Raw genomic sequence first — 22,794 nt, forward strand, 5'->3', positions numbered from 1 at the left:
GCCAGGCTGGGTTGTGTGCTGCAGGGAGGACATGGGACACCATCTGTCAAGCCCTCACTGTGTCTGCTGAGTTGTTCTTCACAACAGACTGGCTCTTAGACTGTGTTTTTCTTACACTTTCTAGGACTTAGAAAGTGTATTTTGGAGTGATCTTTCACCTCAGGGTCTTTCTCTTTTTTGTCCCTGCAGATCTCAAGTAGCACTGCCACCTTTTTGTTCACTTTTTTGGGGGATCTTAATGGCTACAGTCTGCCCTCAAACAGGGTATGGAAGTGACGTGCTCTCTAACCTTGTTGTCTCTTCTTCCCCTGTCATTGGAGAACAGATCTGCTGCAGCCAGGTTGGTTGTGCTTTCACATACACAGATGTTTCCATTCATAATTCATCCAGAACAATCTTAGCACTGGTTACAAATCCTACAGCAGTGAATATTTTCTTCTATGTCTATACTTATAGATTCACTTGGGAAAACAGTTGCCCACTGTAGTAAGTGTCTGTGGGGTAGTCTCAGGACACCAGGATTGCTGCAAGGATACAATTCCGAATATAGGAATAACTCACAAACAGCCCTGTGAGATTCAGCAGAATCTCAGCTCCATCCTGGCTCTTGCACGATCTACATCTTGTTTTGGCTGGGTTTTGCTGCAGCTGCACGAGACCATGTACAGCATTCAAAAAGCAGTAGATTCTGGACTTGCATGTAACTTCTTCCTGCCAAATGCTTTTCTTCCTGAAAATGGAGCAGAAAGATAAAAATGGACCTGGAACAAAAGCCTGCTGGCTGCCATAGTGCCTAGTGAGTGGTACTCATAGTGTTTTTGTTCTTGCTGGCTACTGCTGGGATGATTGAGTTCTGGAGAGATCAGGTGATTTTTACCTTAGAGAAGCACAGCAGGTGGTGACTAACAAAGACTTGGAGGATTGTTCTCGTATTATCTGAGATGAGTGTGCAGGTCCAGCAAGGAAGCATCTTGTTGTTAGCCTCTCTTCTCCTTGGTGAGGGCAGTGCTGCCTGAGCTGTGCCCTGGGCAGGAGCAGGACACAGCCTGGCACAAGTGCCACCAGCACAGGCAGCTCGCGCCTCTTGGCTTCCTTCTGTCTCTGGTACCAGCTCTCCCACTGGGCTGGTGTGAGCCAACCCTGGGACTCTAGGCTGGGGGAGCTGCCTGCCCTTCTCTGCTTCACTGTGGAGCAATAATTAACAGGAAGCAGGAGAAAATACTGGCCTGGGTTGTGACCACATGGCCATGTGAAAATTCACTTCCCTTCACCAGAAATTATCCATCAACGTTCAAGAATGATCAAAATGAATGCTCCATTCAGGAGATTCACATTGCAGCTATTCCCTGAATGTTTCTTGTTTGACTTCCAAAGCCAGGAGACTTCTAGTCTCTTTTATAACAGATTATCGTCAGGCCTCTTTTTATCCGAGTCCTTTAAAAAATGTAATGAAACATGTTAATATCAGTTCAGGCTGTAAGAAATCTGTCTCTTTTAAGATGGAAACCAGGAAAGGCATGGAGATTATTTCTGTAATATATCAAGAAATTCCTTAGCCTGTTCAGCAATAGCACATCCTTTTGTGCAGGCAAAGCTTGACCAGCACAGCTCAGAAAGGATGTGACCTTGAGAGCTGTAGTTCCAGCAGGAAATACAGTGAATCCCACCTTCAGCAACCTCTTGGGAACAGACAGAATTGCTCACTGAAGACAGGTAGCTGTCTTTTATTCAGTGCATCTGAGATGACTAGTGATAGCTAAAAATGGAGCTAGCCTGGCAAGGTGGGGAAGGGAGTGGGGGAGGTCTTTGTACAGAATTCAGTGCATAGTTTTTATAGCACTGTTTCAGTGGCAGAATTCATACAGCAGAAGGAAAGGGATACGCGCGCGGAGTACAATGTGTTACAGCACATAAGACAGCACGTCACAGTGCTAAAAATGCTACAGAAAGTGGAGTGGCCCGGAGAGAAACAGAGCTTGTTGAGAGGCAGAGTTGGAGATCTTGCCTGGCAGAGGAGAGCTGTGCAGTTGGTGGGGTTAGGGTGGGTTTGGGTCCTGCAGGGATAGATTCTCACGGAAAGCCTTCCCTGAAGGCTCCTGCAGCATTCACATGGACTTTGACAGGTTAAGGGACTGTGTGCCCAGTCCCTGGACAGTGTAGCTGGATGCATATTCCTCGTGCACACCATAAATATTTGAAAGATGGGGTAATGGACATTGGCAAGTTCTGCCTTCCTCCTTAGCTGATAGATTCTGCTTGGCTCCTGCCTGGGAGATGCGATTTAAAAGACGTTAACATGCAATATGGATGAGTGTGATTGTTACGCAGAACATTACTGCTCCCTGAAGTTGGAGTTCTGATGGGTTTTTTTTAATGCTCAAATAAAATAACTGTCAAATATGTTATCAGTCTCAGAGGAGACTTCCCTCTCCTCATTTCTTCTGGCTGAAGGAATCTGTTGCTGTCCCTGTTTTTTAAAGATAGAACTGGAGAATTTAGCTGCGTGTTAGATGTAGATGTGTCGTGTATCTGTTAGTTCAGCTGTGCAAGTCAAACCACTGAGTTGCATGGCTGTGTTTAGGCAACTTGCTTATTAATTGCAAGTTTGTGCCATGAGAGGATAAAAAAAAAAAAAGAGGCTTTTTTATTTACAAGAACAGAACAATAATTTCTGAACCCTGGACCCAGACACATCCCATGCACATACCAGACACAGTGGAGCAGCTCTTCAAGAATGTATCACCTCTGGAGACTTGAGATGATGGCAGAAAGGTGTTTGTGTGGATGGTGAATGAATCCGTGAAAAGAACAAAACAAAATGTTATCTTCTGAAAATAGCTGTTGTCTGGGTGTGCTAGGGGGTGGCTGTGTTGAATTTGTCTGGCCTCACCACCTCACTGAACCCACAGCAGTGGAGCAGTGGAGTTCGTGGGAGTCAAGGTGTGCAACTTGTGAAACAGAGACAGGAATGGGGATTTGGTCCAAGGGGGAGGTCACAAAATTCTCTTCTCCTGAGAGAGTTCCTAGACAAAAGGGTGTTACACCCAGCTGTGAAGGGAGATTAATGCCTTGCTCTGTATTTCTTCTGCACTGGCACAGCAGCAAGTGTGTGGCAATATCAAAGTCTTATAAGACTTACAAAAAAGCATGGTATCAAGAGGAAAAGAAATGGAAGAGGTGGTCTGTTTTTCAAACTGATAATTCACAAAGGATGTTTGGGACTGATGTGTAAGGAGGAAGAACTGGAAAAAGATTTGGAAGGAAAAAGTAAAACAATGCACAGGAATAAATTCTCAGGGAAGGATTTTAAGAACAGGTTAGAAAAGCAGCTGTCCTGGATGGTGTAAATAAGGCTGCTCTGGTCTTGGGACCTGGGTGTGGACTGGCTGGCCTGTGGAGATGCATTCTGACCATATTTCCTGTGAGTATTACAAGATTTTGACAAGCTGATTCTGCAAACGCTCTCAGCAGCATAATGGGATACCTGGCATACAGAGTCCCAGAAGCAATTTAAAAATAGATTTAGAAAAGAGGTCGGACAAACTCTGCACGGACAGGAAAAGAAATTAATGATACATTTTCCCTAAATGTGTCTGCCTTTGCACATTCTGCATGCTAATCTGTAGCCACCAGCGGGCGGGAGTGTGGAAGGGACTGAGCAGAGCCACATATGCTGTGTGAGAGGGATCGGCACAGCTGCTCTGCATTTTCTTCATAGCACTTTGCATTGAAATCAGTCTTGTCCATCTAAGCATTCAAATCCTGATCAGTTTACAATCAAACTCTGAAAAGCTGATTCTCCATCCAGTCACATATAAGGAGCAGCTGCTGTGCCATGAAGGAAGAGACTGCATGATTTGCACACAGAGGGGAAGGACACGGATTTTTGCAAGGAGTAGGTCAGGAAATGCTGCTACCCTGAAAGAGCAGAGAAGCAAGCAGCTGGCAAGGAGCCTTTAAGCCACTCTTAAATTACTCCACAGAGGACAGCTTTCATACAGCCTGACCTACAGCATGCAGCACAAGAACACAGTCTTCAGAGGCTGCACAGATTTCCTAAATAATCAGGAGTAGGAATGTGGTGTTTAAAAGAAGAAGGTCTGGGCAGTTTCAGCACCAGTTTGAGCACACAGCTTCTAAGATCCATAGAATGTAGAATATGCTGGGTTGGAAGGGACCCACGTGGATCCTCAAGTCCAGCTCCCGGCCCTGCACAGGACACCCCAGCAGTCCCACCCTGTGCCTGAGAGCGGTGGCCAAACGCTCCTAGAACTCAGAGAGGCTCAGAGCTGTGACCACTGCCCTGGGGAGCCTGTTCCAGTGCCCTAGCACCCTCTGGGTGAAAATCCTTTTCTAATATCCAGCCTAACCCTCCCCTGGCTCAGCTTTATACCATTTCCTCAGGACCTGTCACTGGTCATGAGAGGGAAGAGATCAGTACCTGCCCCTCTGCTTCCTCTCATGAGGATGCTGAAGACCCCAATGAAGTCTCCTCTTGGTCTCCTCCAGAATGAACAAACCATGTAATCTCCAGTGTTTCCCATAAGGTTTCCCCTCCAGTCCCATCATCATCCTCATGGCCTCCTTTGAACTCTCTCTAACAGCTCAATTTTTTGTAGTCTTTTTTATATTGTGGCAAAACTGCCCCGAGGATCTGAGGTGAGGCTGCACCAGTGCAGAGCAGGGCAGGACAATCCCCTCCCTTGCTGGCATTGCTGTGTCTGATGCCCCCAGGACAGGATTTGCCCTCCTGGCTGACAGGGCACTGCTGATCATATCCAACTTGCCATCAGCCAGGACCCCCAGGTCCCTTTCCTCAGCGCTGCTCTCCAGCCTCTCGTTCCCCAGTCCGTACACAGCGCCAGTCTTACTCTGCATATAAACGTGTCACAAAAAGACAGAAGCGGTTTATGGGCTCGGTTGTCTGTGCCGTAGAGCCGGGCTGGTGTTGGTGCCGGCTCTGCACGGGCTGCTGTCTCCCTCTCGCGGCTGTCCCCGGCTCCCCGCTGGCTGTCGCTAGGTGTGTCCCCGCTGCCGCCCGGGCCGGGCACAGTGCGGGCACAGCGATGGCTGTTTGCTGCTGGAATGGTGTTTGCAGCCTGTGCTGAGCCTCGGCGGGAGCTGGTGCCTGTGCAGCCAGGTTAACGTTCGTGCAGGTTTCTGCTGCGTTGGTGGGCTCAGAGATCCCGGGATCAATAGCATCCAGTGTCATCTTTCTGCTGTCCCTGCTCTGCCTCCTTGCCTACAGCTAAAGACAATGGTCTGAGCTTCCTCCAGCAAAATGTCCTTCATTTGTCCTTGACACGCTGGAGGCATCGCTGACCTCCCTGTGCTCTCCCTCTGCCTTCTAGCCAATAACAGCATTGCATTCAACTTAGGAGCAATTCCACAGCAAACCCATAATCTTTAACTCCATTAAAATTGTTCCCATTTGGCTGTGGCAAAGCAGAGCCCGTAAATCATGATTAGTGAAAGCAAAGGGCCAGAGAAGAGATAATTAATTTCGCTTTGCTGTTCAAAGGCTGCACTGCCTTTGCTCAGTGGAGGATTTGTGCCCTTTAGACAAAAGGCTGACAAGTGTCACCTGTTAATCTTCCCTGTGTGCAGCTCTTTGCAGCGTGAGATGGTCCTTTCACAGGGCCCTGCTGGCTCTGGCAGCTGCTGTTTGCAAGTCAGCTGCAAAGCGCTCCCTCTATTCCTCTGGCTATTTTTAGCATTTCTCTTTAGATGCAATAAAAAAAGACATCTCATATCAGTGATAACCAGGTTGTAGTGATTGTTCCCCTTAAAGATCAGACATGTTGGGCAATGGGAGGGGAAGGGCTTTCCAGGATCGCTCCAGTGTGTGTGAAATATCTGCTGGCTGTCATCCAGGGTGGAGACACCACTGTCACCTGCAGCAGATCCCTTCAGGAACCTGTCTCCAGCACATCCAGTGTGTGGTGGTTCAGCTGGAGAGCTGGTTTCTGGATCAAGGGCAGGTCAGAACAGCTCAATATTTGCACAGGGCAGGCAGAAAAATCTGCTGAGCCTGCAGCATGTTTCAGAGTGGCAGGGAAGGGCTCTTTGGAGCATCAAGGCTGCATTTAAAGGGTTAAAAGAAGTCACGGTGGAGTTCTTTTCCTCCCTGCTTTAACTAGGAAAAACAAGCAAGTGAATGGGGAGAGCCTGTCCCAAAAATCTCACTGTACATGTCCCCCTCACCTCACTATCCCAGCTTCTCTCAGAGTGTTTGACAGACAGCTCACCAAGCTGAATTTGAGCATCTGAAATTTAGTCTATTCTGCTAAATGGTTCCTGCTGTTTTTAATTCACATTCATACTAAATTTCTGCCAGTTTATTTTCCCCTTCCCTCTTCCCTCAAGGGAGAAGCAGTAGCTTTCTTGGAGATAGCTTATGATTTTTCCAGACAGAAATGGTTTCCATTCCAGGGTTATTGGCAATACCCAAATATATATCCAGGAATTGGTCAAAGCCAAGATTCAGAGATGCTGCTTCTAGTGTCTAATAAAGCAGGACTGCAAAAGGTCAGCCTCTGTGCAACGTAGCAGCCAGTTCTACCAGCTAATGGCATAATCTATTATAGAAGTAATTCCTATGTCTTCCCTTCCCAGTCAGATATAACAACAGTGGGGAACATTAACTGTCTAATTTAATACTGAGTTTCTTATAGTGCTAGTAAACCCATTAACTAGGGCTGTTATCCAGACTGATGGAGTCTTGACCTTGGCCTGTGTTTTAAAGTGAGCTTTGCCATTCCCCTTGGGATCAGCAGCTTCATTTAAGCAGCAGCTCCACTGCCCTCCTTGCAAGGGTCTGTGCTGGTGGCCCAGCCTGGGTGTCCCTGCAGCAATGTCCTGCCCTCTCACTGTAGTTTGCACTGCAGAGCATTCATTGTTTCAAGGTCATCCAGAGCTCTCTGACTTCTGAATTTATGGAGGATAACAGCAGACTTTGCTGTAAGCACTTCCAGTTGCCATTGGTTCACCTTTACCCCAACAGTCCTTGTTCTTGTGCTTTTTAACACTGTCCTTCATACTCTCCTGCTTTTTTCCTCTGTGTCATCGATGCAGGCTGCAGCATCAGCTGCTCTGTTGCAGGTGCTTTTACTTTCTCCTGAGCTGCCCCAGCTGCTGGGCAGAGCCTTTGCTATCAGCATTCATAGATAGCATCACATAACAGCTTGGAAGAGAGCTTAAATACCATCTGGTTCCAGCCCTGCTGCCATGGGCAGGGACACCTCCTGCTAGTCCAGAGGAGGGGTAGGCTGTTGTGAGAGCACAGGTGCCTTCTCTCCACACAGGTGTAGTGCAGAGGAATACTTGGCATCAGCCTTTGATGTGATTCTCTTCCTGGCAGGTAAGAGGAAATGGTTTACTGAATTGTTTTGAATATTCAGAGGGGTTCCTCTCCTTTGCTGTCCTGCAGGGTTTCTGTGGGTGGTCTTCTCCCACCTTTGTGTGTCCTCTGCAGTAACACAGCTGGACTTCCTCCTAGAGAGAAATTGCTCCAAGACCTGCTTCTGGGTGTGCTGTGAACTCTCATAGCCCTCAGCTTCACTCAATCCTGGGCTTCCCCTCCTCTGTCCTGGTCCTCAGCATCTTGCTAATTAGCCCAAGCATCTGTTCTGAGCACAGCAGTGAACATTTCCCTGAAGGGCTGTGAGTTGTCTTGCCAGATTGTTATTTACGTGCTGGTTCAGGTCACACACTCCCCAGGGCAGGAGCGAGACCCGAGCTTGGCCCATTTGTCTTCCATGAGTTGAAGAGAATGAAGAAAACATTTACCTTCTGGCTGATGGTCCATTCATCTCCTGCTGAATCTTACGTCTTTGTCTGTCAGATCTCCTTTTTCCTGCACTATTTTGAGTTCTCTAGGCACTAGTTTTCATCCTTTTTTGACTCTCTGTGTGCAGCCCAAAATGCCTGAGCCAGCAGGGTCACGGAGTCTCGCTGGTCCTCATGTGCATCAGGACTCACTTCTTCCCTCCTTGTATGGGCAAATCATGAGCCTGATAAAGCCTGTCTGGCACTGGGCTCCCTTTTCTCTGCTTCCCCTATCCCACATCCCTGCAGATTTTCCAGCCCTGGGGCTCTCTCTGTGTGCACATTTTATCCTGGGGAGCCAGGCCAGCAACTCTGCCCTGGTCCCAGGGATGGCTGCCACGGTGGGGCTGACAGATGCTGGGTGGATGGTGGGGCAGGAATTGTGTGCCCACAGGGAGCAGAGCGTGGCCCTGGACTCTGGGGATGCACCTTGTGCTGCTAAGGAGTTGGTGACACAGGAAACCGAGAAAAATGTTAAACCTTCTCTGCAGCGAATGCCAAATAAGTGCCGCTGTTTCTGTTGTATCTCAAAATATCACCTGGAGTGTTGGTGCAAACAGTGGATGCAGGGTGAAAAAAACACTAAACTGAGGAAAATGCACCCAAACAGAGCCCCTCCCAAGCCTGTCACCCAGGATGCCGAGACTCCCTCATCCCTTTTCACAAAGGTGGCATTCGTAAAGAGCTCAAGGGCAGGTTTTTCCATGCTGATGGCTCAGCAGCTCTCCCTGTGTAGCACCAATAGGCAGATTTCTCAAAGAGCCAGGTCAGTGTAGAGGGGAGGTGCAGAATTCCGTGGAAAAGTTGAACCATTTAATGCAGTGCCCCTGTCACAGGGAGCTAAGCCACCCTATGAACCCATGCTAGTGACGTGTCCTCTTCAGTCCCCACGTGTGGTGAGCTGCTGAGGTGTGTGTGCTGGCATCCTCCTTCCCTGTCAGAATAAATAAATATTCCCATGTGGCTGAGAGCAGGTCTGCAAATAGCTAATGAGAGCTGAAATCCCAACCTGACATTAACACGCTGCTGGTTGAATGGGGTTGGAAAAGAATTTCTTTTCTTTTTAATGTCTTTTAAATGTGACTGGCTAGCAGGGGGGCATCACCACGTCTTTGTGGCTGACTCAGCTGTGTGAGAGCCAGCCCACCCCGCAGGCAGGGCTCCTCTCTGCCTGTACCCAACGTGCAGCCTCCTCACAGCATCCTTTGTGAGAAACGGATTTGGGGAACGGGGGCTGTATCATTCCGTGGGTAATTGCCCCCCTTCAAGGAAGTTTGGAGAAGTGGAGGAGGTTTGTAATTGTGCCTGACTCTGGCACGCAGCAGGCAGAGAGCAGCACCCGGCGCGGCAGCGTGGGTATCCCGGCACAGAGCTCCTGACGTGTCTCAGCAGCTGTGTCATGGCTTGGCAGATGCCTGTGGGACAAATGTAGGTGTCAAATGCTGGCCTCAAGCCTCCTCCTTACCATTTGCAGCAAGTTCTTCTACAACCTCCAAAACAGCTGCGTAAATCAGGGTACAACTGGGTAAATCTTGAATTGTATCAGTGTACCACAGAGTTTGATTCTTTTGTGTTGCTACACACAGGTCCCAGTGCAGTGACCAGCACCTGTAGCTTGCCATGGGCCAGCCTCAGTGCCTGGTGATGAGATTTGGAGGCTCTGTCCTCCCAACAGCTTTTGTTTTGCTGTGGTGACTGTGGCAGAGATACTGCTGGTGTTTGAGGATGTTGTCCTATTAGCCTTGCCACCCATATTCAGATCCTCTTTGTGGCTACAGTCATGGAAGCAGATATGAAAACCACAGGGTGTGGACAGGGTGGATGCTTCTGGTGTCGAGCAGGAGGAAATGGGACCCTATAATCAAAAAGGAGATGTATTGTTCAGTGTGTGGGTTAAATAAATAAGGAATTGAGTCCCAAGGGGATTGATGCTTGCCCTGCTCATCTCACTTTTAGCTACTGCTCTAGATGGATTATTTCCTCCACATAAATGAGGATTGGGAAGGGATGGCTACCAAGAGACAATCCTATAAGCTGTTCTAGGAATCTGTTAACTGAAGAGGTGACAGGCCACATATGAGCCTGAGATAGCAGAGATTTTCCTTAGAGACAATTAGTTATAGCTAAACAAATATTGATCAGCTGGTGACTGCAGCTGTTACTGGGTTTTTTTGGATGAGGAAAGAGATTCTAAATGGATTCCATCTAACTAAACTGTGTGGAAACCATCGGGTTTTGCTCAAAAAAAGGCTTCTGTAGATGTCATTCATTTAGAAAATATATCTGGTTCTTTAGTTACTGAGTTGCTTTAAAATGCAGATTAACCACTAGCCAAAATAATTTTCTTTTGCAGCTTGAATTTCAGTGGAGTCCATCTGGCATCTGCTGGGCAGTTTAGTGACTTCCTGGGGAGCATGGGCCCTGCACAGTTTGTTGGCCGTCAGACCTTGGCCACCACCTCGATGGGTAAGGAACACAAAGGAGTTGGGTGGCTTTAACTGAGTCTTGAACAGACAGCTCCTACAAGCCACCTAATAATGTGTCCAGCATCTGCTGATCAAACACTGTCCTGCTCCATTTCCCTGTTAAATCGAGTGAGCTTGGCTGAAAGGTTTTGCTGACTGCAGTAAATGTGGTATTAGGAGGAGAGCAGCAGCTTTATGCTTTTCTCCCTCAGCTCTGAAAGGCACAGACTAAGTAAAATGCATCTAGAATCCTGAAAATGCATCTTGTGGGGTTTTTCTTTCTCTGAGGCCTGTCAGGCTCTGTAAGAATATCATTATGGCTCACCATAATTGCATTTTCCAAAGCAGCCTGCAGTCCTAGGTTCTTTCATTTGAGAGAGATGAGAAGCTTGCTGCCACAAAGAGTAGGAGACTGAGCCACCAAAGCCATTTTAGAGAGCTCCCAGTCAAGTTTGCTTTTGAAAATGTGGCCTGGAATCACTGTGGAGCTGCTCCAGAGTAATACAGGAGGAAATTGGGTACATGCAGTTTGTTACAGCTTGTGCAGGAGGGACATGAAGATTGTTTTTAAAAGATTTTTGTAACCCAAGGATGTATTATTTTGAAAATCTTCTATATATTTTGACATTTTGGTTTAGGGGATGTGGAAATCGGCTTGCAAGAGCGAAATGGGCAGCTTGAAGTGGATATCATTCAGGCTCGAGGACTGACACCAAAACCCGGCTCCAAAACACTGCCAGGTAGGATGCTTTGATCTCCTCAAGTACTTCCCTGAGCCCCAGCCTCCCACAATGCTTGTGAACAGGGAAAATTTGAGTTTTTGCTTGGCAGGACTAAGCAGCCTGTGCGTGCTGCTGAAAGCAAGGCTGCTTGGGCAAATCTTTTCCCTTCTGTGACTGCCTTCTGTAGAAACACCTGAGACATGGCACACTGTCTTTTCTAAAGTGAGCATGAAGATTTTCTTCATATTTGACCGTGTTCTTTTTTCCAGCTGCTTACATCAAAGCTTACCTGCTAGAGAATGGCGTGTGCATTGCGAAGAAGAAGACAAAAGTGGCTCGCAAGTCATTAGACCCTTTGTACAATCAGGTGTTACTGTTTGCTGAGAGTCCCCAGGGCAAAGTATTACAGGTAAGATGAGCAGGTCTCAGGTGTGCCCCTCTCTCTCTTCCATCTCTCATGGAAGATACTAAGTCCTGTCATACTGGTTAAATAACAGATGAGAAACAGCCAATGTTTGCCTCGAACCAAATGCACTCGATATGAGCTTGACAAAGGCAAAGGAATCCTTTTTCCTTCGTACCCAAGCTGATGATTATTTGACACCCTGCCAGGTACCATGAGTGCCTACCAGGAGAGGATTGATTTTTAAATTTTTTTAATTCTTTTTTTCCCACCCAGTTAGGAGATGGGTGGTATCTATAGGTGCTAAAATGATCTTGCAGCATGGGTTGCCTTCCGTGTTTATAGACATTCATGGCACTCTGCTTTGCCATCACCCAATTGCATATCCTACCTTTTCCCACCTCTTTTCTGTTACTGCCATATGTTTTCTGCCATACTCATATTTTCAATTCTGTACCTATGTTTCCAGAGCAAAGAGTGATTTGCATTGTTAAATCATATAAAAATAATTTCCATCCAATAAAGCCTGGCTAAAATCTATTTGTAATACTAATGTAATTAATCCATGAGTTTCTATTCTTTACCTCCACTGGTGTCTAAATTGCCAGCTAACCTGCTGGACCCTTTTCTTCAGTGACTTCTACCTCATTTACCTTGATTAGAAGCATTTTCCCCTGATGCAACAAAAGTGCACATTTATTACTGAAATGGAATGGGGCCTGGCTTGGTCTGCTCTTGCCTTGCATGGGTTTCCTTACCTGCAGTCTTGCTGCCAGGAAAGGCACTTATTCCAAGACTAAATTGAGGAGTTTGGCTTTTTTGCTAATGGACATGTCACCAAACCCACTTTGTGCAGTGGCTTGCTCCATCTCCTGCTGGCCCAGAGTTTGAATTTTTGTTTTTTGATTGACATTCATTGTCTCTCCTACCTCATTTTACAGAAAACTGTAGTGTTGTGGTTGTTAGGAGCCATGGGAAAGAAGCTGTCAGGATTAGCCAGAGATCACTAATTGTTATCATAACCCATCCTACTCATCCTCTCCTCTTCAGAGCACGGGCTCACTCTGCAGTCAGTCGTCACCTTTGCCTTGAGCCACGCAGGGCCACCTGGCCACGTGCACACCTCCAGCATGCCTAAGCCCATGACCCTCACTGCATTTGTTCTTCCACCCACTGGTCTCCATCGTGTCGTAAGTGTGACTCAGCTTTCCCTGCTCCTCTGCCAGCTCTCCCATTGGCCCTTCCTCTGTGAGCCATTCTCGGCTGTCTGTGCTGCTTGCCCTGCATGTCACTCACGTGTGCCCCTCGTGTCGTGTCCCTGGCTCCGGCCCTTCCTCCAGGTGAGTGGCCATGCCTCATCTCTGTCTGCCCCATGGCATGAGCTCCGTGTGCAGAAGTTAAAACACGCTCTTCTCCTCAAACTATTGGCTTTTGGCTCAAGTTGTTACCCACTTTTTTTTTTTGTTGGTTTATTTTTCCAGATCAGGCGCTCCTCCTGCCCTTCCCCCCCCAGGCCACCTTTTGGTGTCCAAGGCCTGTTATATGCCAGGACCAGATTTTACCTGGACTGTAGCCCTGAGGATACTTTGTGCAGGGGCTGCCCCTGCCCAGCAGAATGGGGTCTTATCCACGTGCACATTCACCTCTGTTCCATGGGGGAAGAAAAAATCCGATAACATTAGGATTTGTAAACGTGTGCTTAAAATAAAATAGTAATATCATCAGGCAGAGCTTCATGTCACCTGTTGGTAGAGTAAATATTTCTGGTCTTCTCAGGCTGTAGCAAAGCTCCAGAAAGTTGGATGAGTAGAAGGATTGGTCAGACTTGTGCTTCCCAAGGAAGTGTGAAAGTTGGAGGATTAACTGTGCTGCCCCTTCTTGTCCCTAAGGTGATAGTCTGGGGAAACTATGGACGCATGGAGCGCAAGCACTTCATGGGAGTCGCCAGGGTTCTCCTGGAAGAACTGGATTTGTCAACTTTAGCAATCGGCTGGTACAAGCTCTTCCCAACTTCCTCGATGGTAGATCCCACTACAGGCCCGCTCCTGCGTCAGTCCTCACAGCTTTCCCTGGAGAGCACAGTGGGACCCTGCTGTGACAGGTCTTAGTGAGTAAGGAAGGGGGAACTGCTTTTGTTTTTTAAACATGCTGTCAAGGTTTTGTTTGCTGGAACTCTGACCTCAAGCGCAATGCATGTTCAATCAGTTCTTGTGGAGCTGGAAGAGGAGGATAACCCAGTGACCTTAGACAGAAGACGAGGGGGAGGGCACTGTGCCCTCTCCGTCCGAGGAGGAGGTGCCATGGGGCATGAGTCCTAGTTGTCAAATTAGACATACACCTCTTGTTTCACTTCTCTCACTGTCATTCTTGGACCCTTGTTTCAGATCAATATTAACCCTGGAAAGTTGCAGCATTTGAAAGAATTTGGGGGGAGTAAGGAATTAATTTCTCTTAGCTGTGCATGTTAGAAATTTCTAATATGAATTATTTCACAGGAAAGTACCTGAAAAATATAAAGGTCATCATCTGGCCTAAAAAGAGCAGGATTGGAAAGTTTAAGAGGAAGCATTAGGTCTTTTTATGTCTTCCTTTCTGAGAGGAAGAAGAAGAAAGAAACCTGCAACTCTTTCTTTAGAATCAGTTCCCTGTCACTGAGTCATGTTAGCTGTAACACTGTCGTTGCTGTGTTTTCAAACTGTGCCAAATTACCAGCAAGTGTCTTTACTGCATTACGTGTCTAACACTGCTGATGAAGCGTGCTTGGTGGGAGAGCAAGTAGCGCCTACTTAGAGCAGACAGTTTAAACAGAGTTCGAGTTTAGCAGGCTAATTAACCACAATTTTGCTCAGAAAAAAACCCCAAAACACTGAAAGTGGGAGCTGAACATCACACTTGCAGCTTGAGGTGTTTTGTATTGTCAGATAAGACATTCTGCAATTTGCTGACTCCCTTACTTGTTGCTGTGCATCCTTCAGTCATGATGTCTTCTATCTCCTGCTTTTTTCCTTCATCTCCTTGGTACTGGTACATATCTGCTGGAGATGTTGCCCTTCCTTCCCAGACCTGAAACAGGACTGTTTTATTCTGCCATGGGAGAGGAAATGAGGGGTTCTGGGGGTGCAGAAGAAAGAAACCTGTTTGCCATCTGAGAAGAAGGTGCTGGAGAGCCCATAACCTTCCCTCTGTGGAGAGAGGGGAGCCTTAGGCAGTCTTGGTACTACACAGGCATTGTCAAGTGTCCTGCAAGAGGAGATGTGATCCCCAAAGTACAGAGAGGTAGTGAGTGAGGAATGTGATGATACAGTGGTCACAGCACGTGTGTTCTGTTCATTAAATGAGTAAAGCACATTTGCTGAGCTGTGGCAGCTGCTGCCAGCAGAGCCATGTGCTGGAGGAAGTGCTCTGGATCCTTCAGACAATTAAATTGTCCAGAATCACAGAGAATCTCCAAAGATTTTCTGTTGATAGCTCTGTTTTGGCTAGGTTTTGTCTTAGTTCCTAAATGAGGATTTGATGACTGCTGTCCCAGAATAAACTTTTAGAGATGTTTTAGTTTGTGGTTTAAAAGTGAAGGTCCCATGTCCCATGTAGGAATGAGCAGATTCTTGGCCTGTCATAGAGAAATACTGAGCATTTATTTCTGCATATGGACCTCAGCTTTTTTAGAGTAAAAGCATGAGTGTTGAGTGGATGGTAAAAGCAGTTGCTTTTGGTCCTAGCTTGTCTATGGCATTTTAAATTATTTTGAGATAAATTACAGGATAGATGCAAAAATTATATAGGCCTTACGATAATCTGTAAAAAATTATATAATATAAAGGAGAGGGAAGGAGGACAAGGGACATAGAATGACTAATTTTTTGAGTCTTCAGTGGCAAAAGCCTCAACATTTCAGATAAATCTCTTAATTTCCTTGATCAAATATGTCTCTGGCCTCTCACTAATTATTTTTTCTAATGTATTAGACAATTTCTGTATATTAGCTGAAGAAAGTTTGTTGCATGCTGGTCAAACTATGTTGTGGCGCTCTCTCTTTTATTTTTATTTTTAAAAAAGAAGCACATTTACTGTAATTCAAGTCGGCATCTTTTCCTCTTGGTATGTAGTGAGTACTAGGCAATATTGTACAATATGTGTATGAACTAGAATAGATTAGGTAGATTTAGTGGTTTGTAGCACTGGATCTTTTAATAACTATGACTTTAAAAAGACTATGGAGAGCTCCAGGTACACGCCAGACCTGGCAACAGGGCTTCTGTCTTAAGTTATGCCGAAAGCTTTGCATTGGTACTTAGTTTGGACATTATCTACCAGGAGGAGCTAAGCTAATCCTGAGTTTCCTGTGTCCAGTAAGATGAATGCAGCATTTTTGCAGTTTTTAATGGGGAGTAGGAGACTATATATGCCAAAAATATTTCCCCAGAAAACTTTGTTTAACAACTGTCTGTCGAAAAGTTCAGTTCCTGTGTGCCTGGCAGATGCAACTTGTCTCTGTTTCCTGCCCCTCTGAAAGCTCTGCAGGCTCGGTGATGATGGATTTAGTTACCACAGGACTCCTTAACACCAAGGACTGTCTTCCGTCTGGTTTTAATCATGCGGAAGGGTCACTGTCAGGGTAAATAAAGAAGTTATGGTTCTAGTTGTGTTGTTTTTGTTAACATCTCCAATTCTGTAATTTGGAGGCAGTTTCACAGTCTGCTCCGTCCGATTTTCTTCTGCATTTTTTACGTGGTTGATTGTGGTCCAGTGCTTCTCGCTTTTGTTTTACTCACTCCAAGTCCTGTTTCTCCCCAGTAAGTGATCACTGCAATCCCTGGCTGCCAAGCACAGCACAGTCACATGGACTGGCAAGTGCAGGTGACCTTCCTTCACAAAGCAGACTCACAGGAGCCCTTCTGCAAGTGCTCACGGGACACGGAGTGAGGCCGGGGGAGTTGCATGATGCCCTACAGTTTAAATTCTTACTTCACTCATATGCATGATTCCTGCACTGGCCATGGTGTATTGTAGTCAAAAAAGAACTCTGCTAGTTGTCCATTGATTTAAGACTCCCAGTGTAGCATCCAAGACAAGTCTCAGGCTTGGAATAGCCTATTTTTATAAAGCCTAACCCACTTTTCCCCAAGTTTGGCTGGCCAGTTTCTGTCTAAGGTGATGTGATATGAGAGTTGGGATTACCAGTGTGGTCGTGTATAAAGCAGCATTTTGCCATAGTGATGAGCAGCTGAAAACGGAACTTTTGTCCCCTTTGCAATTCCTGGCTGAGTCTTTTCCTGTGCCTGAGTCTTGCTGTTGGTTAGAATCAGGGAGGGAGAGAGGAAGAGCAGGAGACTTAAATAAAAGAAAAAAAAAAGGTGTCACTGTATTTTTGGTTGATGAATGATTATGAGGGATGAGACTGAGGAGAGATAAATACCTGCCCAACTCAGGGTTGATTCTCTGTTCCTTGTGCATGAACTGCTACATTGTAAAGGTAATGGGGGCATTGCTGGCCAAAAAACCCGTGGAGAGCCAATCCCTAAATGTTACCTGCATCATGGAAAAGAAATCCTAATACTGAGAGCAGAATGATCTCTCCCCAGTGGGAAACCCCTGCACACAGGGAGAACAGCCTCGCATGTGGCTTTGTCCTCTTTGTGCTCTGAGCAAAAAGCAGCCATGACCATGGTCCTGATTTGTTCAGGAAAAAAAATGTGGTATTTTCCCAGTCTCCTGGTGTTTCTTTCCCTTTGCCCTGACACAGCTGGGATGGCCAAGGGCCTCACTCTGCAATTCAATCCATGGGTCCTCATCCTGCAGCCGGAGCTGCTGGAGCATCCCTTTGCTCTGCAGGCACTGTGGGCAGGGTAAGGGCCAGCATTTCTTGGCCATGGATTGTTTCAAAGGACATTGCAGAATTATTTGCTTTGAGTGAAAATATATACTTATTGTTCCTAGCTACCAGATCCTTTATCATTGTACTGTTCTAAATTTGCAGGTCTTCTGGAGTATGAATATCACAAGTTCCTGGAAAGGAGCTGTTTTTAAGATGTTGAGGCAGTTAACACAATCTCAACCTAAGCATGTTTAGTAATGTTTAGACAGCAAGACAACTTTTTTATGAAACTCATTTTAAGTTAGTTTATTACATGCTGTTGGTAATATTTTAAAACAGGAAAAATATTTTTCTTTAAAGACAAAATGATATGTATGTTTTTTAACAGGTAACATAATTTAGTGTTTTCAAAAATGTTTGATGTTCTTGGTATGAAGTTTACTCATTCTGTTGATTTCTATGTTCCTTGTTATATTTTATCAACTTTTTTCCAAAAGAAAAGAGGCATATGTAAATAAACACCAGAAAAGAGTCCTATAAGAAATTCTGTTCAAACTGGCCATAAAATTATTAGTAAATATTTGTTATTGTTCATTAACTCTCAGCTACTTTGTTGAAAGAATAGATGTTGTATTTTCAAGATGAGAACTACTTAGCTAGTTTTGTCATAATCCTGTACTCTGTAAAAAAATCTTTTTATAAACAAAGTCTAATAGGCTACCAAGCAATAATATATTCCATTGGGTGTGCACAGATTGTGACTTGCAGGCTGTAGTACATATTGTTGATACAGTTTATAATTGTCTTTAATCTGAACAACATCACTTTTGAAAAAGGTCCATATTAACTTTGATTGTAAAAAACAAAGACTGGGCTGTTGCCTTGTGAGATATATTCATTCTATAGACTTCTCTGTGAGTGTCTGTGCCCATCGCCATGAGATCTCTCTTAGGTGAAGAAAGAAACAGCTGTAGGTGACTTCATACAACAGAGGTAAAAAATAGTTTCAGTATAAACTTCATGACTGTTTCAATCTCCTGTTTTTCTTAGGCTATCTAGTATTTGTAACTTGACGAGAATGGTTCCCACTGCCATTGTAGCCCTGATAAAGCAAAAAAGCCTTTGCACTCTGGGGCCACTTGAGCTCTGCCTGACAGCTGCCTATTTTCCTCAAGACACCTGGGGCAGGCTAAAGGGAGGGGTTTTTTTCAGAGCAGCAGATTGGGCTGCTCTTCTTTAAAGGCTCTGTGGGTTATTTTGTCCATTTCATAGATGGTATTTGTCCATTTTGTTAAAAAATTCCACCCAAGGCAGAGAGGTTGCACCTTTGCAGGGGCTCACAGGGGACCAAGGTATAACACAGGCACAGGCTTTTCTGTGCCTTTCTTCAGAAATTTGCTAGTGCTGGGCTCTCTGATTTTTCCAAAGTGGCAGGATCAGGATACTGGATTTTAAGTCAGCTCCATCATTGATGCAGTGCATAGAATAAAAGAGCTTCAAAACAGCATCCCAGTCCATTGCCTGTGGATTCCTCCCAGCATTTCCCAGAGGACAAGTGTCCATGTTCTCAAGATTGCCAGGCTGCTGGCTGTGCAGGCAGCAGGTCCCAGTGATGCTGGGAGCCCCAAGGAATGCTGGAAGAATTTTTGTGAAATGCTTTGAAAAGACAGAGAGAGGTGTGAATGCGAAGTGCCATCAGTAGAGGAGTCCAGGGCCTATTGTGACCTGGAGGGAGCATCTAAAATGAAATTGCAGCTGCTGGATTTGAGCCAAGCATTTAGAAAAGAGGATGATCAGTGAAAGGCTTTTTGTGTTTACCCCAGTGCACACCAGCCAAGGTGTGGGTTTGTGAACACGCTAATTCCACAGGGAGTTTGCAAGTGATTAGGTGTTCTCAAAATGTGGTTTCAGCTCTCACTGCCAGACTCCTCTGCTCAGTGGCCACGTCCCAGTCACCAGGCAGCCTCACGTCCATCCCCAGCTGCTCACCCACAACAGCAGCATCACACTCGTCCCTGGGCAACCTCCAGCTCTTCCCACAGCATAGGCAACCTCTGCCCTCCCTTCCCTGTGGTAGCTGCTTTTATCCTGGTGGAGGAGAGGAACCGGGGAGAGTTTCTTTGTAGCACTTGGTTCTTTGCACTTTAGTGGCTGAAACAGAAGGACCTTGCACCAGCCCTTTCCAGGACACCAGCAAACAGAGGCGATGACCGAAGGACTTTCCCTTTGTGACTTTCCAGTAGCTAAAATGGCAACCAAAGCAGTCCAGCTTGGCCATGTCCGTGGACAGCCTTGGCATTTACTCTGGGCATGTTACATGGGCTGAGCACCCTGTGCAGGAGCAGGGAAGGGCTGTGTCTGGCAGAGAGGCCATGTGGGCACACACTGTGCCCAGGCAGCTGTGAGCTGCAGTCACTGAGCCATGGTGGGAGCAGAACCAACCAACCAAGAGAATGATTGAGGCACACCTTGCTGAAGCCATCCCACAAGCTTTTCAGGAGCTGGTTTTTGTAGTTGCTTGGGCACCAAATGTTAGGATATCTGCCCACAGGGACTCCAGGTCCCACTAAATGCCAGCCTGGAGCTTCAAATCCTTCAGCAGTTTTTTTCTTTGGGGCTGTTGCTTCTGACCCAGTGCTGCACACTGGTCTCTTCTTTGGTGATTCCTCCTTCTTGACCTGGAGCTGGTTTTGGCTCTGGAGCTAGGGAAAGTGAGGTTTGGAGGGTGAGTCTTCAGGCATGTTCCCCTAGCCTCACCACACTGGGATTGTCTTCCTCCCGCTCCCTGCACGGTGAAAGGGCATCCTGGGGATGCAGTGCCTCCCCTGAGACCCCCTCACGCAGCACTGCCATGGCCTGCCACCCACCAGGGATGCCCGTGTCCTGCCAACGTTTCATAGCAGTCCCACGTTCAAACTGCTTCCTTTGCCATCCTTGGAAGGAGCCAGGGGTCTTCTGCAGGGGCTGGGCAGCCCAGGCAGGCGGGATGTGCCATCCCTGACAGCCAGGAGAAGACTCGGAGCTGCCTCTGGGCTGGGAGAAGAGCAGCTCCCAGCGAGCTTTCCTCCACCTTCCCTTTGCTTCCCCCAGCACCCTCTGCTCCCTACATGGGTCCCCACTTCCCTCTGGACACGAGGCCTTATTCCAGCCCGAGGGGACTGAGGCTGCCCACGGCATCTCTGCACTGACGCATCCATCCCCCGCTGCCCGCCGGGAGCCCCGGGCGCTGCGGCAGAGCTGGCCTCTGCTCGGGGATGGGGCCACCCCCAGCCCATCCCTGCCCCCACCCCACTCTGCCACCGTGCTGGAGCTCTGCCTTGTTCCCCACTGCCAGGGCCTGGCCACTGTAGGGAAATCTGCTTTCACAGGTTAAACCTTTTTACTTCATTAATTGCTCCACAAAACACAGTAACTTTGCTGGCGCACTACAACACTCCTCTTGCTTTTCCTTAGGAGTGGGGGCAGCTGAGATCTGCTCTTTTTGGCCTCTGTAACCCTCTCCAAAACTTTCTGGAGGTTTTTAACATCATTTGGTGAGATGTAATCTCTGTGGAGCCAGAGGGAACACAGGCAATGGAGCTGGGCAGCCTGCTTGCCCAGGTGGCGAGTGGCTTGCGAGGTGCCTGGGCTGCCTTGGGTGGAAGGTGGGACACTGGCCACTCGTCTGTAGTCAGGAGAGGATTCTGCTATACTTTTTTCCTGTCTGTAGGTTTTATTCAGACAATATGTAATGAATAAGTGATTTACAATTCAGTGTTAAGCTAATGAAAACGTTGATAATGGTGATAATAAAACCTTTTTTTTTCCTACGGTGTGTTGGAGGTTTTCTATGAGTGTCTCTGCTCTCTCTGTTGTCACGACCATTATCTTCAACCTGGGATTTCAGCTGGACCCTTCCTTGTCCTTGTGCGTAGAGGGAATGAGAGCAGCTCAGCCTGGTGTGTCCAGTGCTCCAGGGAAGGGCTGTCACTCCAGCTCCCTCAGTCAGCCCCAGCTTCAAACCTGCATTTCCCTGAGCCACTTCTGGGCTGTGGGCATCTCCAGGCACAGAGCTAAGCTTGCTCCCACTTGTGCTCTGCTCACCACCCCAGTCTAAAGCTCCTGCTGTTTTCTTTCCATGACCCTTCATGGTCTGCCCTGGCTATTTAAGGGTGATTTTGAGACCCTGGAGGTGAAGACTCCGCTGGCAGAAAAAAATCACCCCTGGCCTAGGCTGTTGGGAACATCCAGTGGGTGCAGGGGAGCCTGGGGACCCTCAGGTGTTACTGGGTGTGCAGCTGCTGCCTGGATGACCTGGAGCTGTGAGCCCTTGGGTGGGAAATGTCTGGGGGATCCTGCTGGAGGGGTCTGTGGGAGGAGGTGGTGGTGCTGAGAATAGGCACCGTTCTCTGGGGAGCTACTGCAAGTCCTTTTCCTGTGGGAATGAGGGATCACAAAGTCATAGTTCACTAAGAATTTCTTAAAAGGTGTTTGTCATTACTCCAAATCCCTCTGCAGGTCATCAGGGTGAGAGCAAGGGGCAGCTTCCCACCTGCCCCAGCTACAGCCCCTGGGGGAGCAGTAATGGAAGGAAGAGGAGGGGGGTTTCTCTAGAGTGTTGGGGGGCAGTCCAGCATCTCCCACCCTCAGGCCACCACCAGCTTCCCAAGCAGGGTGGGGTTCAGGCTGTCACTGAGCAGCCAAGCAGTGCTGCCTGGAAGCTCAGGACACAGGGAAGCAGCAGCTGCTGCCACCTCATGCCCAGCGCTGCCCTCCAGGGTGTGGAGGTCACACTGCCAGCCCTGCTGCCTCTGCTGGGCTGTGCCTTTCATGGCTGCATCATGGGCTCTGTGACACAGCCACGGAGCCACTGAGCTTGGGCTGTGCCGTGCTCAATCTAGAGGGAGAGTGCAAGGCTGGCTCAGCCTCTGGGTTCAGGTTTTCTCCTGCTTCCAGCTCCAGCAGAGGTGGATTTCACCAGGGCAATACCATGCAGGTCTGACTTGAGCAGGAATCAAGGGCCGGCTTCTTTCCACAGTGGTGGATGAGGGTGAGAGGTGCAGCTCCATCTTGGCCACTGGGAGGATGTCAAAGGCTCAACGTGGAAAGAGGGAGGGATTTCCGTCTGCTCAGCTCTTATGGCAAAGGGCAGCACAGCAACGGCCAAACCTTGGGCTGAAATCCCTGGGGAGGGTGGGGGAGATGGGACATGGCAACAAAAGGGCTGAGCTGGTGGGATCAGCGTGAAGTGACACGCTGAGGAGCTGAGAAACCAATGAAATCCTCATTTTTAAGCCTGTTTTCCACACTCACACCTTGCTTTGTCCCCCTCCTCCCCCTTTCCCTTTAAACCAAGGCTCACCCAGCTGGTGCAGAGGAGGCAGTTGCTGGAGCTCCCAGGCCCTGGAATGTCACACACACCCCAAAGGGCCTGGGGAGCACCCAGGGGAAGGTGCCACAAACCAGCCCTGGTGGCAGCCCAGCAGCACCTGCATCCTCCTCTCTGCCTGAGTGCCCACAGGGAGCCAGCCTGGGGTTTGGGGCTTGGACACATCCCTTTGACAAATAATCAACCACCACCTG

The 22,794-nt window shown here is 47.5% G+C and overlaps 1 protein-coding gene across 1 annotated transcript in view; it reads left to right on the forward strand.

Moving 5' to 3' along the window:
- RIMS4 (regulating synaptic membrane exocytosis 4) overlaps positions 1–13,525 on the forward strand; it is a 47,408-nt gene extending 33,883 nt beyond the window's left edge. The window contains exons 3-6 of the mRNA XM_053993036.1: positions 10,181–10,293; positions 10,931–11,032; positions 11,284–11,423; positions 13,307–13,525. Of these exons, the coding sequence (XP_053849011.1) occupies positions 10,181–10,293; positions 10,931–11,032; positions 11,284–11,423; positions 13,307–13,525 (574 nt within the window). The remainder of the gene's footprint in view (positions 1–10,180; positions 10,294–10,930; positions 11,033–11,283; positions 11,424–13,306) is intronic.
- The last annotated feature ends 9,269 nt before the right edge of the window (positions 13,526–22,794 follow it).

Source organism: Vidua macroura, chromosome 17 (assembly GCF_024509145.1).
Source record: "Vidua macroura isolate BioBank_ID:100142 chromosome 17, ASM2450914v1, whole genome shotgun sequence".
Lineage (NCBI taxonomy): Eukaryota > Metazoa > Chordata > Aves > Passeriformes > Viduidae > Vidua > Vidua macroura.